This window comes from Centruroides vittatus, unplaced genomic scaffold, assembly GCF_030686945.1.
Source record: "Centruroides vittatus isolate TY-2023 unplaced genomic scaffold, ASM3068694v2 contig_970, whole genome shotgun sequence".
Classification (NCBI taxonomy): Eukaryota; Metazoa; Arthropoda; class Arachnida; order Scorpiones; family Buthidae; genus Centruroides; species Centruroides vittatus.
The window spans coordinates 2599978-2617649 of record NW_027122643.1 but is presented as its reverse complement, the minus strand read 5'-3'; the positions used below and the strand labels follow the sequence as shown (position 1 = coordinate 2617649).

The following is a 17672-nucleotide window of genomic DNA, read 5'->3' as shown; positions in this document are numbered from 1 at the left end:
AAAAAAATAAAAATTTGAAGACATTTTTTAAATTTTATTTCATTTTTATTAAGTAGATACCTATTTATTATTGAATATCAGATTTACTCAGCTAAAAGGTTGTAACCTTATTAAATCTCCGGGGGTTACCAGTACAAAAAGGTGAGAACCACTCCCTTCACTTATCATTTTCGAATACCTTTACCTAGAGTTTAAATGGAATCGATGGTTTCTATGCGAAATTGCATATGACAGACAGATTCGACAGCCGTATCTAAATTCGTAATAGAATTATTTTTAGTTGTGTAGCGTGTAACTATATTATACGATAACATCATCATTTTAAAAGCATTACAGCCAATACTTTCCGCAAAGAGTTTATTTTGTTTATGATATGTACAGTAATATGTTAATAATATATTTATAAGTTAACGAAATTATAAACGTATTAATTAAAGTTTTAAGTTTAGTTCCATTTGTTTTAATTATTTAGAATCTATAGAGTTTCTACTAAAAATATCAATTTATTATGTTGATATATTACTACTTTGATACCGTTACTTATCCTATTCTGTTAATAAATCTTAGTAGAGGTATAAAATAATTTTATAATATTTATATTTATAATTTGTTTAATATTTACTTTGTGAGAATTGGATCGTACGTGTCAGGTCTGAAGATTAAACAAAATCGTTACTAAATTAATCTCATTTTTGGAGGAATTTTTAAGCTTTAATAAAACAAAAGAATTAGTTTTAATAATATATTTTAAAACTATCTTTATAACTAAATTTTATTTTAATTAATTAAACGTATTTCGGAATATTAACTCTTTATCAGTTAGTGTTATTAAGCAAATTAATTTACTAAATTTTAAAGAGAAAAATACATAGGCTATATTCTATAAAGTCGAAGCATTTCATATATTTATATCTTGGCTTATTATTTTAAATTGAAATGAAAAAATTACATATTAAATTCTTAACAATAAAAAGTTTTTAAATTTTATTGTTTTCATATAATATATCATCTTGATAAATGCGAAATATAACCTACTTAGGAAATGTTTTGAAAATGAGAGAAACTAAACTTGATAACTTACATTATAAAGACTAGACTTGTAAATGGAATGCTAAAGCTTCTTTTAATATAATTAAACTTTCAAAATATCAGAGAATAACATAGAAACAGCTACAATTATAATATAGTAAATTAGTACTTCCTTAGTTATGTCAGTTTTAATATATATTGTAAATGATTTATTATATCATTGTTCTTAATTTTGTTACTGAGCCAAATATACTATATTTATTATAACCGACAAAATGATTTTATATAAGAAAATCAGTTACGAAACAAAGATTTATTATTTTATCTCGATGACACGTATTGAGTTTCATAAAAAAATTCAATATCAAAATTGGGAATATTATTAATATTTATCGCTATCAACTGAGTAGTATTTACAATTTGCATTTCAAAATTGGTCGCGCCATATTGCATTCATATTTTTTATGCAAAAACTTTGTGCGACGAGTACATTAGATTTTTTTTATATATATATGTACCGTTTTGGATACTAATATTTGCATCTAAAAGTGTGGTAAATTAATTCAGTCAGTAATACAGACGGTGATAAAGTTTGATGGTTTGATTATGAAGGCTGTACTTGAAAGCAAATGACTGGGGTTGAGTTTTTTATGATTTAAATTTGAAATGTCTCTGCATAATATAGTAAACGTATTCATACAAAATACATTTATAGAATAGTTCCTTACTTACTTTTCTTAACAATATGAATAATTATGCTAATGAATATATAATTTTTCATTAGTATACATCTAATTTAATATAAGCCTGTATCGTTTTTATATTACATTTAATATTCAAAATATATTTTAAAATAAATGATATAGTGACTATAAAAAACTGAAAATAAAGAAAATTCATAAATACTAAACTTTTGTCTGTATTTTAAATATTTTAGTCACTTTCTAAATAAACTAATAATAGTAGAAAGAATAATAAATTCAATAAGAATCCAAGATGATTGAATTATCATTGACTTTGACTTGATTAAAAAAAATACATAACAACAATATATAAAACTACTTTCTTGTAATCTGTAGTTACTTAGCAAGTAATCCTACTTGTACGAAGAAAACAGTTCAATTCACTGATTGCATTGATCCACTGCCAACAACATTGATTATATTATATTCTTCATACTCATTTGTTTTCCTTTCTTTCATAACGAAACTTTTTCATATGTTTACTAGTTCAAATCTACGTTTAAATCTTTAATTATTAACAAAAATATTATATCGAAATAAAATTTACAATATATTTTCGATAATGGTATAAATAAATAAAAATAAAATAAATAAATATAACAATCATATATATATATATATATATTATCGTTAACACCATTTATTAGTTTAATGACTTATTGGAAAAAGTGTTTTTAAGAAGGAGAAGATTGAAGTAAACATAATTCATAAGATACCAGATTATACTCCACTTTCATTTTTCAATGTAATTTCTGTAAGAAAATTTATTATAAATAATATTTCAAATATTGTAGCATCAGAGGAAAAAAAGTGGTAAGCCGTCATTCGAGTTGCAAGAATAATGACAAGAATATTACATTGTAGGCGGATATTTCTATGGCGTTCGAGTATTCAATTTTTCTAGAAATTTTGAATGCACTCCAAAGTAAATTCGGTATCATTCGATCATATTCGGGAGATTAATAAGTCAGCTAGAGATTAATATAACAGATTTTTCTATTATTTAAATTTTTCTTCTTGTTAACATTCTTCATTAAGCTAAAAGTTCTTTATTATAATTAAATATTGATTAATAATTACGAAAACAAAGAAAATAAATAATAAATGTGTAGTAAATTATTATAAGACGATTTTGAATTATTTTGTTTTATTTTTAATGTAAAATTGAAAAAAAAAGCTTAAAATATCAATAACAACAACAACAACAACAATAATAATAATTCGTTCTGTTATATTGTAATAAAAAAAAGTTTGAAATATATTTTTATGAAGAAATTTTCGCTTTAATATTAATGAACCATGTTATAACTGTTATAAATTAATTTTTGTTATGTTATTAAAGTAGAAAAATTATTATTTTTTAAATGTAATTCATAAAGTGTTTTTCTTCAGAAGTAGAACCAGCCATAATAAAACTCTTAAATTTTCATCTGAATTCCCATTAGATATACAGTATATTATTCCAAGACTCATGGGAGATCTGGCATTTACCATTATGCAGTTTAATTAATCGTTTTGATAACACAGGTTCTGTAATTAGTAACAATACACTGCAAAGTTGTAATTAGTTTATTAGTTTGAAAAGGAAAGTTTAAAGATTCATTTTATCATCAAAAGTGCTTTTGATTAACTTAATATTACTCCATTATTCAGTTGGCATTTATTGGTAATGCTAGATTGAAGCTTTAATCTCTTAACAATTCGTCAGAGTGATGTTTAGTAAATTGTTCTGACTACATTGTTTACAGTAAATACTTTTGATTTATGATAATTTTTATTATAGTTATAATTCTTATTAGTTTGTTACTTTGTACGAAGAAAAAATATAAGAAAAAATAGAAAACGTAGAAAAAATGATAAATTGAAAATTCTTGATCTGGGAGTATGACAACGCATCGTTGGAGGTGAAAACAATCAATTCCTTCGCTCTACTTCACACAGAACAACACTCTTAAAATCCTTTGCTAAAGAACAGAAAAAAAATAAATACAGATAAAACTACAGAACATCAATATTATAAACTAAGAAACTAAATTATATTTTTAATAACATTCTTTAAAACTATTATTAAATTCTTTGGCTGTTATATTAAACATACATGTATATCTTTCTATACTGTTACTTTATAACAATGGTTTAAAAAAACGAACAAAAAAAAAACAAGAAAAATTCGCATGTATAATCAAATTTCATGAAAATATTCCCAATGCTTCAATAGTTTAGAATTTATTCAATATATTAGTATTAAATTTTTTCGTTTTTTTCTTATTTTAACTCTAAAACCAATTGAAGTGGTCCTAAAAAATCTTATACTTTGAAGAAACTTCTTAAAATTCCAAAAGAATTTTAATAAAACTAAAAAATTATTTTCTTATTCGTCGTTTGACGTTGTATATGTATCTATATATTTTTATATATATATATTTTATGTTAAGAATAACATTTCAATTTTTCTCTAATCTTGTAATATATATATGGAAAGATATATATTATAAAATCCCAACTATCAACAAAACAAAAGGATAAAAGATTTTCAAATCTTATTGAACTCAGTGATAAAATTCAGGAAACATTCCTTCAAGGCATACCAACTTACAGAATACTAACAATATATCCATTCTTTTTTTTTTCTTTTAACAAACTTGCAGAAAAGAACGAAATTCTGTAAGTAGTTGGTATATTGAAATGTCACTTTCCACTGCAATGAATCTCTCTCCTATTTCCATCTACAGAATAAGAAATGTCATTAGTAAACTCGGATTGAAAATGCATTCGAAAATTCTATAAAAATCTTTTTTCCCCCTCTCCTTCTCTTCTCCTTACTCTCCATTCTTTCCTATTCTTTGTCATCATCATTATTCTGAATCTGATTCACAGAATCGGATATCATAAACAAATGATAATTAATTTTTTAAATATTTACATTATTTTGTAAAGCTTAATCATTTAGAAAATTTTTAGGAAAGGAAAATTTTTCAAAATAACGAAAATAAAAAGTTTAGTTCGATTAAAAGATCTAGAGTATAAAATTGCTTATTATATAGAAATGGAATTATACCTTGGAGGAATATTTAAACTGAATGAAGTTTATTCTATCGTTAATTGCCTATTATTTCAACATGAATAAATTCGGAATTAATAAAAGTAACATATTGAATTTTTGCTATAGAACACTCAATTATTACAAAAACATTTTTCTTTTTATTCGTTTTATTAAATTTTTTTATAAAATATTCCTCTATACCCACTTTTTAAATTTTATGCTAATATGCAGCAGAATTTTATTAAAATATCGTAATTGCTATACATTTTAATATGAAAATATACGAAATTTAATAATGTATCACGTGTTTTAAATTTCATATATATGTATATTTATGTTTCAATCAATAATTTTCATTATTAAAAATATTCCACTTTCTGGAAATATCTAATTTAATCAATCTTTGTTAATTTTGTGATGATTAACAACAAAGTCTCATTAAATATATTTATAATGAAATCAATCTTCTTCTTGAGACACTCCGGTGTGAAGCATCTTTGGGGTTTCGAGTAGATAAAGCCAGTCAGTCAAGATGGGTACCAATCATCTGCAACCTAGTTTAGTGATGGACTACCACCTTGAAGTCTCCAAACTTGCCCACTATCCAATTATGGCCATCGTTTTTGAGGTTCCCAATGGGCTTTTATGACTACCATAATGGCACTAGGTAGAGTACAAACTGGGTCTCTATTGGGCAATCCTTTACTTGACGTCGTCCAGGTTCCACCACCCACTCTTGGATTATTGAGCATATATGATGATCCATAACGAAGTTAATAAAATTAAAAACATAAATTTCTTTTGTATAATTATATATATACGTGTTTTAATTATAAAAATTATTTTATTTTTATTCAAAGTTTTTGTATTTGAATTAAAGCTCAACTAATATAATTTTTTTTATAATTGTATTGGTCATTACTTTTATAATAAGAAATTTAATCATTATAAAATTTTAATTATAGAACATTAAAAATTCACGGTTTTTATTCTTATATTTTTAATAAATCAGGCAAATTCCTTTTACTTTTAAAGTCTTATTCACTTACTTCTCACAATTACATTATTATGTATATTGAAGCGTATATTGATTATCGGTGAAGTTTTATGAAAATAATAAAAATATAATGTATTTTTAATAATTTAGCCATTTTTATATATTTTAAAACAAAAATAGTATACATTAACGTAAAAGGTCTTTTTACTAGAATTTTAATCTTTCTATTAATTTGAATTTCTGTAATCAGATTACATCGATGAATGTCAACCTTTCATTAAACTGTTGTAACTGTTATTAGAGTTTTAACTAGAAATTATAAACTTAATACTCGGTTTAAAGTATAAATATATATAATTTAATTTTACTATATTTTTATAGCACCTCCGCGCTGGACGTTAGAGCCTACAAACACAGCAGCTGTGTTAGGAACAGATGTTCTACTGAATTGCAAAGCAAATGGGTTTCCCAAACCTCAAATAATATGGAAACGAGCAGAAGGTATGACATATACTTCTCCCAAGATAGTTTATTATCAGAATAAGTATCAGATAAAATTTTTGTAAACTTTACTTTTAGGTTCATTGACAAGCGATTATAAAACGTTATTAACAGATGCTCACATACACATGATGAGTAATGGCTCTTTATCAGTACGACACGTAGAAAAATCTGATAGCGGTTACTACATGTGCCAAGCTAGTAATGGAATAGGATCTGGTATAAGCACCGTAGTTAAATTAACAGTAAGAGGTTAGTACGACAATAATCGAGTTAAGTCAAAATTACCTTAATATAACGTTAATAAAACGAGATAATCTCTTGAAACGTAGTGCCATCTGTACATTACGAATCAAACTATGTCATCAAATAGCCATTAAATTTTGTTTTTAATTTTCTTTTATAGTGCCAGCTTATTTTAAAGAGGAATTTAAAGCAGAAACAATTCGAAAAGGTGAAAATATACGTATTAAATGTCAAGCATTTGGCGATCGTCCATTATCGGTAACATGGAGGAAAGATAGCCAAGTTTTAGACAGACAGTTAAACAGAAAGTAGGGAATTTGTTTTAGAAATTGAAGAAAATATTGAATTTTTTAAAATCCTTTCAATTTTTCAGATATATGGTTGAAGATACGTTGACCGATGACGGTATGACTTCCGAACTGAACATACCATCAGCTGATAGAAGAGATTCCTCTTTGTTTACTTGCACAGCAGCAAATACTTACGGCAAAGATGATCTAAATATACAAATTATTGTACAAGGTAAGTATAATTGATTAGTTGTTATTTTTTATCAGCAATTTTGATACCGGAAATGAAAGTTTTATCGATTATTTTTATTCATTCCATATCTTCTTTCTCTTTGTTATTATAAAGATTGAATGTAAATAGAGTTGATGATTCAGCTATCTGCTTCTATAGTCAGCAAAGAGTTATCATTGTTCAATAATCGATAAATTTCGGAGTGATAGATAAATGTTGAAAGCCACTACTTATTATAATTACATTTTTATTCTAGCATCATTTTTTTTACTAATTTATTAATGCGGGAAGCAGACTTTCTTACTAAATTATGCATCTTGTAGGAAGCATACTAATGAAATTTTGTTATGATAAATCGAAGCAATATATATATATGACAATATTTCTATTTAACACCTTTCTAAATAATTATAACATACCGAGATAATTTTATAACGCGATTTTTCTTTGAAAATTCTTATCTTAAAATTATATTATGTCAATCTTTGATATTTAATAATTACTAAAAATTATTTATAAATTCTGGAATATTGATGAATCGCTGAAATATGGGAATTTACATTTAAAATTTTTTGACATGAATAAATGCAATTAACAATGTATCGTTTCAGCATAATTATAGAATTATTAAACAGATCTGTCAATGATATTTAAATTCTACTTTTTCTTGTTTCCAAATATAAAACTATCTTTTATTTCCATTACTTTAAATTAAAAAAAAAAAAAAACATTTTAAAATCAATATCATAAAGTTATGAACTCTGTCTGTTATAATTTTATTATTTAAATACAAAATTAATTTTATAATTAAATATAAATTAATATCGATTAATTTATATTTAATTATTAACACTAAAATATAAATAATTAAATTTAAGATAAATTTTTTCTTTAATTTTAAAAGATTATTATACAAATTTTAATATTTATAATTTATTAAAATTTAAAATTATAATTTAATACATTTATATTTTAGAATTATTTATTTTTATTTTCTGCAATTTTGCTAACATCTTGAAGTGTAATCTGTATGACAGTGCTTCGAATTTAAGGCTTTCATGAGAAAGGAGTTTAAAAATTGAATGATAATTTAAAATAAATGTAGTTTCGAGAATTAATTTAAAAGTAAAATGTTAATTATTTAATTTAAAATAAAGAAATATTATAATAAAATCTTAATTATATAAACGTTTTTAGACAATAACAAGAACTGTCTCATATATAATGCGCACACTAGCCTTAATTTCGGAAACATGTGAAAGATGACTTTTTTATATTTAAAATAATAATTATTATTTAATTATTAAATTTCTAATTTTTTCTAAAATTTAACGAAAAACGTTTATTAAATTTCAGAAAGACCAGACAAGCCTTTAAAAGTGTCAGTAGCAGAAACAGAAAGCAGACACGTAATCATCTCTTGGTCTCCTCCATTTTCAGGAAATAGTCCAATCCAGCAATACATAGTGCAGTACAAAACAGATAAAGGTTAATAATGATTATATTCTATTTCTATAACTAATAACAATTCAAGGATAAAGTAATTTATTACCGCATTCTAATTCATATTCTATTCTTGATCCAAATAAATTGTCATTACTAACGTAGAAAATTGTGATGGAAAAATTATAGAAAATTGTACATAATTATAAAGATAAGTTAACTTAAAGTAATTATTCTAACTTTATTTTTTGGATATTAATTATGCATATAATAATTAAAATAATTAAGAACGAAATGTATTTTTAATGTTAAAAATATTAAATTTTTCTTGCGAATAAGTTTGATTTTAATTTTTAGAAAATTGGAGCAGTGGAGTTAAACAAACTACCGCCGCTGGTATGGAGACAAAGGCAACTATATCATCTTTAAACCCTGCATCCACATATCATATTAGACTTTTTGCAGAGAATAGTTTCGGGAGAAGCGATCCAAGTAATACAATTACAGTTACAACGAATATGGAAGGTAAATTTCTGTAATAAAAATCACCATATTTTGATAATTAATAAATATACTTTCATAAAAATAAATTGGATTCGGGAAAAATATATTTTAACTTTTTATCTTCAAATAAAATAATTAAATATAACCTTAAAATTTTTGATAAAATTTACAGTTTTATCCTATTGAAAATAGTTAATATAAATTCGTTTCCTTCTTCCGAAAATTGATGAAATCTGTTTCGTGAGTCGAAGAATCTATTGAAATAAAATTTTGTAAGCAATTCACTATATATATGTATATATGAAGTTTCTTGCTTCGTGTAAGAGATTTATATCATCCAATACACGATATGTTGTTAAAATATTCAATTGACTTCAAGCTTATATGATTGTGACAAACCTCTCGAGACTTCATTTAAAATGTTTACATCTGTTCTATCCACACTCTACGCAAGAAGATAGAATGTATATATTTAGCTTTCATTATAACAAATTAAATTGATCTTGCTTATAATTTTAACCTAAATAGAAATTTTAATTAACATTAATGCGTAAATAATGTATTTTTTTATTTTTAAATGAATGTATAAATATATTTTTAAACAGTTCCTGGAGGCCCTCCACTCAACATAAGAGCAGAAGCAGTTAGTTCGCAAACACTACGTGTATTTTGGCAAGTATGTGTTTTTTACAGGCTTTAGAATATATTAAAACTTAAATAATGCTAATTTTTGAAAATCATTAATAAAAATCTTCAATAGGGAAAAAAAGAGAGAGATGTATCGTAACTTTAACTTGTGTAAACATTATCCTTAGAGACATGGAAGTTTGTTTCAAGTTTATTAGTTTTTTTTCTGCTGTATATTTCTTTTGTAAAGCTGTTTGTTGTTGTTGGAAAAGTTGTCAGCAACTAAAAGGCATAGCAAAAGAAGAAAAAAAATTTACTTGTTAGCGAATATATTGGATTTGTCTGTTCTATAAAAAAACACAAAAGATTTTTAACTGAATAATCTTGTGTAAAACTGTCTACCTTATTTACAGCTGAACTCATGCAATGCAGGAGATTACAGTACTTATTTAAACATTCTAAATAAAAATAGAATATTCTTGAGAGGAGAATTTTTCGAAAAGATCAATTGTTTTATTTTATATAATAATGCATTTATATAATCCTTTAAAATGTATGTTTTGTCTATTTTATAGCCTCCCCAAACGCATTTGAGACATGGACAGTTGAAAGGATATTATGTTGGCTATCGTGTACACGGTTCTGGTGATCCTTATACATACAAAACTCTAGAAATTACGGATAAGTTTAAGAACGAATGCACGATAAATCATTTAAATCGCCTTACAAAATATAGTATAATAGTACAAGCATTTAACAGTATAGGCGCAGGCCCACCTTCTGATCAAATCATTGTACAAACTAAAGATAATGGTAAGTATATTTTGTTATAAACAATTATATTGATAAGAAACTGTACGAGAGTATCGCCGTTCTCGAATACTTCTATAAATTACCATAAGAAAGAATGGCTTTGAATCTTAGAATTAATGGATTACATGGATAAGTTTTAAAGTTAAGAAGAGTTTATACAATAAAAGACAAGGAGGAAGTAAATGAACTTTGAGGTGGAATTTGTCTTTTGTGTAAACAATTCAATAAAATAGCAGCTAAAAAGGAATGTTTTCTAAAGACAAACTTGACAGAGTGCATTAATCGTACTGTCGTTCCACTTGATTTCACGTTATTTACATAATAAATGTGGCAAAATTTATTTATGAAAATTGATGAAAGTTATAAGGTTGTATGAAAAGTTATTATTAATTTAAAAAAAGAACTCCATAATTTAAAAATCTTTATTTATACGCTGGACATGACAGAGTTGTAAACGTTCTTTCAACAGTATTAAAAATTCGAATAAAAAATAAATATTTATAGGCAATTATTAATAAATTTTGACCCATTCTAATGTTGTAATTTTATCTTAATATAGATCCTCCACTTTCACCGAAAATCAGTATAGTTTCATCAACGCATTCCTCAATTCAGATAAAATGGGACGTGAAAAAGGATTCATCAAATCCTATAACAGGTGAGTGTATTTGCCTTATTTGTTAAAGAAGCTTAGTAACCTTAAGTTAAGTTACGATGACTTTAAATACCTTTTGTTCTTTTGATGTAAATTTAGGATTCGTGTTGCAGCACAAACGTGAATTGGGTGCGTGGAAAGAAAATAAATTATCTGGAAAAGAAAGATCTTATAACTTTCAAGGATTACATTGCGGTACACGTTATCACTTTCTTATCACAGCTTATAACGAAGTTGGTGAAGGTATTCCGAGTGATGTTGTTAAAGCAAAGACTCAAGGAGTTGGTACGTATATTCACTAGATAAAGACTTTATCTAGTAAATCTGATTAAAACTTTCCACATTTTCTTAAAGAATGACTTAATTTATTGTTTATCTTATAAAGTTCCTATAGCGCCAACGCAGAGTGATTTTCTTCGGGTCAACACGACTTTTGCAGCATTGAGAATGAACGAATGGATCAACGGTGGATGTCCTATCAACTTCTTTGTCATTCAGTGCAAACCGGAAACGGATCATGAATGGAATTTAGTTTCCGATCATATAACACCGGAAGACGATGTATTTTATTTAGAAGGGTTGTCGCCTGGTACGTGGTACAGAGTTCACGTCACTGCACACAACGAAGTCGGTTCTACTGAAGCGGAGTTCACATTCAATACGTTACATTACATGGATGGTGAGTTATTTCAGAAGCACAATATATATATGATAGAGTTTTATTAAAGAAATATTTCGGATATTTTATGGATTTTTTTTTTATATTTAGGAATTTATAAATTATGAAAGATGTAAAAGTATTGAGTTCATCTTTCATGAATTCATAAATCCATGAAAGATGGACTCAATTTTTAATTATTAAATATTATTTTTTATTTTAAAAAATGGCGTGAATCATATTATTTTTAAAAGAAAATATATAGGTTCTTATATTTCGGAATTTAGTAGAATATCCACTTTACAAATTCAAGATCGATAAACAATAAACTAAATTGTTTGAAAACTTTTAGGAATTTATGCTATGTGCATGCAATTTTAAACTTATTCTCTAGTAAGAGTTACTTAATTTTTTTATGATATAAAATGGAGGATATTAAAATAAGATGGATATATTTCGTCTTAAGCTGTTTATAAATTAAATTTTAATTGTTAGTAATGGATAAAAGTAAAAGTAATTCTGTTAATCTTTAAATTCGAATGACAAAGCGCACTTCCAAAGCATTCGTACATAATAACGTTTCTTGTGGTTTATGATATTTCTGGACAGAATAAAGACTGTACTATTGTACTGTACATAAAAGAAATGTTGATAACTTCACGTATATTCTTACATTGGGTCTCAAATACGATTCTCTCTCTATGCATATCAGTCTTGTTTTTCTGAATAACATAAAGAGTAATGAAATTCCTCGCCGTACTACATCACATCAACCCATAGAGGACTACTTTCTATTATATAATGCTAGGGAAGTGATAACGTGTCCTTTGTTCTCTCTCAGGTGATTATACGTCGTGAAATCACTTTCAGGATATGTCTTGGGGTTTTTATAACATAGTCAGTTATTTATCACCAGTCAAGTGACATTTTCTCTACTTCTGTAGACATTCTTGTTTTGATAAGGAATGAGAAGAATGACAATTCTTCAAGCCACATAGCTCTAAGCACGGGTGTTTTTATAGTAAAGATTCTAGCACTGTCTGCTTAAGAATTCGATTCGTAAGATCTCTTGGCTTATGAAATATTTATCAATCTGACAGAGTTTTATTTTAAATTAATATTATTTAATTAATAATTTTTGTAAATTTTAATTTATTTCTATTGTAATGTATGAAGTTTCTTCGTCTGCATATAAGTTACATGGGAAGTTTTTAATTAAAATTGTAATTGATTTATTATAAAAAAAATTCAATTTTCCACTTTAATAACCTATTTAAAATAAATATTTAATTACGTTTTAAAATGTATTTTATATTTATTTTTGTATATTTTTTTTTTCTTAAATCAAAGACTAGTTTACATTTTAAAATTATTTTTTATTCAAATGTTGAAGTTTTTAGCCTCGGAGAAGAAAATTTAAGTCGACATCTCGTTAAGATTTTTCATCTTTCAGCTTAATACTTTTTTTTTAATATTATAAAATTTTAATGAATTTTTATTTAATATTAAATTAATATTTATTAAATCCTTCATCACAAATCCTCATTTTTTTCCTTCAATTTTTAAATCTTTTAACATAAATGTATGTTAATTTATTTATATACATATATATATAGAAAAGTTTTTAAAAGTTTTTATTTTTAAATTTAAAAGTTAATAAATTAAAATTAGTTATACTTAATTAGAAAATAAATAAATACTTAAATTATACTTTTTGTTATGTAAATTGATTTTTTCGAATTACATAAAAATAAAAATAAAATAAAAAATGTAGAAAGAACTTTAAACTTTAATTACAAAATAAATATTTAATATAAAAATAATAGTTATGTGTTTTAATATTTAAAAAAATTAATGTATTATTTATTTAAAAATAAAACTTTTTAAAGAAGAATGCCTTAAAAGGTGACCTGTAAAGTAATACGACCCACAAAAAATAAGTAAAAGAATAAACACGAAAAAGTCAACTTACCTATAACACATTACACACTAAGTGCTGTAAATGTTCTCTCATTTCCTGAATACACATTACTATCTACTTTTTAGATTTGCTACGACTTTACACTTGTATTTTAGACGATATTTCCGAAGATTTTTGTTGATTTGTTGTTTTTTTAGTACATTTAATGCTCTTGGATTCTTGCCATCAACATTTTTTTTTTAACGGGTCAGTATAATTTAACATTACCATTTCATGCTTCGTTATTGAGATATAATGAAGCATGGAAGCACGTAATAGTATCTAGACAGATAGCTGAAGAAATATATATGAAAGTTTTTTCATCTAGATTACTAAATCAATCCATGTACGGTACAGTTTAATCTTGTTTTTTTTATATTAAAGTCGTTTATATTTTTATAATGTAAATCGTAAATTGATTTATAAGAAAGTTACGAAGCATTCGGTTTATCTAAATGTATGTTAAATAAATTCGAACTTCGATTTAGCGCCAGTTTGTAGTATTTATGAGGAAAATTCGTTTACAAGTATTCATTAAGAGCTTTTTTTACGAGGGTGATGCTATTTAGGATGATGTTACATCGAGGTTTTTCTCGATTATAGTTTGTTCCATAGAGCATTTATACGGCAGTTAGTGATTTTTATAACATTTTAGGAGGTTATATCTTTAAATTATATAATAGTTCTAAGGTTATTTCCTTAAGTAAGAGCCTATAAGTCTCATAAAAAATTAAATACAGATTTTCTGTCGTTTTAACGCTTGTGTTAAAATATAAGAACATTTATGACTTTTGTAATTTAAGTTTAGTCTGTATCAAGTTTAATTCTTGGCTATGTCACTGATGCGTGCTTATGTGACTAATTTTGATTACAAATTATCTTCACCAAATTAAAATTAATTAAAAATTTAATACATTTTAATAATTCCATAAAGAATTTGAGTAAGCTTATTTTGAAATAAAGTAATGCTAATTCATTTTGTGATTTTCTTCTTCAAAATTAATTGAACAAATTTTTTCTTTTTCTATTTGTATATTGTAACATATATATATTTAACGAAATTCTTAAAATTAAAAGGGGAATGTTTGAATTTTTACTACAAAAGTATCACATTTTTTAAAAATTTTTTATGGTCGAATTGAGTTTTTTGAAGCCAACATTCGAATTTTTTTTTTTACTTGTTAACCGCTTTTTTGAAGGAAAATCAATTACTTTTTTTTTACTTCTTCTCTTATACTGGAAAAATTTCTGATTTCTACGAATTAGAAAGTTGAAATTTTTGTAGGAAATCTTTCTGTAGTCAAGTGTAAGCTGCTGCAAGTTTTTATATTTATCTTTTTTGTTTGTTTTTCTTTCTCCAAACAAACTAGAAGATGATTCAATTTTTTAAAATTTAACTTGGACCTATATTATATAATATTAAATAAAAATTCAATTAGCAGAGATATATATATATCATAAGATATCTTAGACTATAGAGAATAACTGTCCCTTCATTTTGTTTCATAATATGCTTCAGTAATTTCTGAATCTAATTATATATATATATAATTAGATTCAGAAATTACTGAAGCATATTATGAAACAAAATGAAGGGACAGTTATTCTCTATAGTCTAAGATATCTTATGATATATATATATATCGGCGAAGAAACTTTTTAAAAAATATAATTTTTATATACTTTTTTATATAAGAAACTACACATTTAAATTCCTTATAATCTGTTTTCTTAAAAATATGAAAAAGTAATGAAAGCTTTCATTATAAATTTAATAAAAGACTTAAATATTGAGGAAATATAAAATTTATATACATATTATATATTCAAATTTTGTTTATGATAAAAGAAAATATAGTTTAGAAACTTTAAAGTATAGCAACTGAGTGATGCACTTTACATATTTTTAAAGGTACTCCATTAATGCCAATCGTGGAAAGTTTTGCACCTTTTTATACTAACTTAGCCATAATGGCACCAGTCATCGTCACTTTCCTCATCATAATTTCAGTGTGCGTTGCAATTTGCATATTGAATCGAAGAAGAAGGCAGGCAGATCATCAATACCAAGGTAAAAATCCTTTGTTTCTGTTTATAAATTATACATGACCCACGGAATAGGGAGAGCAAAGAAAAATGTATAATTAAAATAACGAATACTTTTAGAACCCAGAAACATTCGCAAAGACGTTGTTAGTGAAGTGATGCAAATGTCTGACTTCGAATCTAAGCAAACAGAAGGTAGTTACGTACACAAAGAACCTTTGTATTTTCCATCGCCTTATGCAACTAGTCGCATAGCTGTATTTAACAGAGAAGATAGAAGTAGTGGAGACAGCAGTACAGACGGACGTTCTATATCTCTTCACGACGGAGAGAGAGCATACGATGTTCCATTCGCTGTTAAACAGGTAATCACATTATTGATTCATAAGAGAAATATCGAATAAGATCGTAAACTTACAATAAATTCCCATTCTTTAAGTGGATAAAATGTTTAAAATTCCACTTTTAGATATTGAAAGTATTAAAATTTTCAATTTATTCACATTTTATGTAGATCAATAAAAAAATTATTAAATCATTTAGAAGGAGAAAAATGGTATTATTATCTCTAAAGATATTACTAAAAATAAAGTTTACACTTATGTTTGAAATTTATTCTTGAAAATTATAGGATAAACATGGAAATTTTAAATGTTTAAAGTGTCTGTCTATCACGCTATATATCAAAAAATCTGTTTATTTTATCAAATATATTTTTTACTTATAAACTAAACATATATTCTAAGAATATTTTTCAAGAGTGTTTAAAAATACTCTTCTCTGTAATATATATATACCAGAAAATATTTTAAGGACAAATATAATTTTCCTTTTTAGTCGAAAATAAGAAGTTAATTTATATTTTATTCCATTATTTTTAATTAATTTTTAAAGATATTATTTTATGTAATGTTAAGGATTATTCATGGCTTTTACCGAGATTTATTTAATATTAAATTAATAATTAAATATAATTCTTTTTTTTAAATGTATTTTTATATAACATTTCGATATTAAACCTGGTATTTACGTTTAATATTTTACGGTTTAATGCAAACGACGTTCATCTTTCACACTTTTGATTCTTTCATATTTACTTTATTTGTTTTTATTCTTAGATTTTTTACTTCGGTGACTATTATATACAGTTCTAAGCTTATGCTTTATACTTTCATACACATTTATATGCGAATTTCTCTGTATATTTTTCCTATTTTTAACGCCTGTACGCTTATTTTTCCATTTCAAATTCTCTATTCTTCTCTCCTTTTTCTATTTTCTGTCGCTTTTATGTTTATAATTTAAACATTCTAAACATTATTCATATTTAAAATCATATGATATTCGCCTTTACACATGCTTACATATTCCTCCATGCATAAAACAAAAACTTCATATCTCCAGTGTCGCCATCTGGGAACGTTTTTACAAAATAAAAATTAATTCTTATAAATCGATTTTAATGTTAAAAAATGTTAAAACTTTTAATTAAATTAGTATATTATTAAATTAAATAATAATTAAAAATTATTTAAATTTTTTTTCAGTTATAAATTATTATTAATTTATTTAGATTTTAAGGTTTAGAAATATAAATTTATTGCATGTTTTTTGAATATTTTTTACACTGTTACATTGAAGAATTTCTGAAATATTTGCACGTAAATGTTCTATTTTAAAATCTGTACTGTATCTGATATTTTTGGATGTTTTCTTCCGCATATATATCATTTTATTTTATTTTTTTCCTACAGAAGTTTCATGTACTGTAATATTTGACACGATATTATTTTTGTTCTTTTTGAACAAGAAAATTTTAAAATATTTTTGTAGTGAAGTGAATTTATGAAAAATGACTAAATTAAAAATAAAGGAAAAGTTTCAG

General features: G+C 24.8%; 1 protein-coding gene across 1 annotated transcript in view; it reads left to right on the top strand.

The window, feature by feature from the left end:
- Positions 1 to 17672, top strand: part of LOC136985463 (cell adhesion molecule Dscam1-like) — a 148910-nt gene that overhangs the window by 119078 nt on the left and 12160 nt on the right. The window contains exons 12-24 of the mRNA XM_067282752.1: positions 6194 to 6313; positions 6392 to 6565; positions 6720 to 6867; positions 6933 to 7081; positions 8438 to 8569; positions 8882 to 9049; positions 9634 to 9704; positions 10231 to 10468; positions 11028 to 11126; positions 11223 to 11408; positions 11509 to 11802; positions 15654 to 15812; positions 15908 to 16152. Of these exons, the coding sequence (XP_067138853.1) occupies positions 6194 to 6313; positions 6392 to 6565; positions 6720 to 6867; positions 6933 to 7081; positions 8438 to 8569; positions 8882 to 9049; positions 9634 to 9704; positions 10231 to 10468; positions 11028 to 11126; positions 11223 to 11408; positions 11509 to 11802; positions 15654 to 15812; positions 15908 to 16152 (2183 nt within the window). The remainder of the gene's footprint in view (positions 1 to 6193; positions 6314 to 6391; positions 6566 to 6719; positions 6868 to 6932; positions 7082 to 8437; positions 8570 to 8881; positions 9050 to 9633; positions 9705 to 10230; positions 10469 to 11027; positions 11127 to 11222; positions 11409 to 11508; positions 11803 to 15653; positions 15813 to 15907; positions 16153 to 17672) is intronic.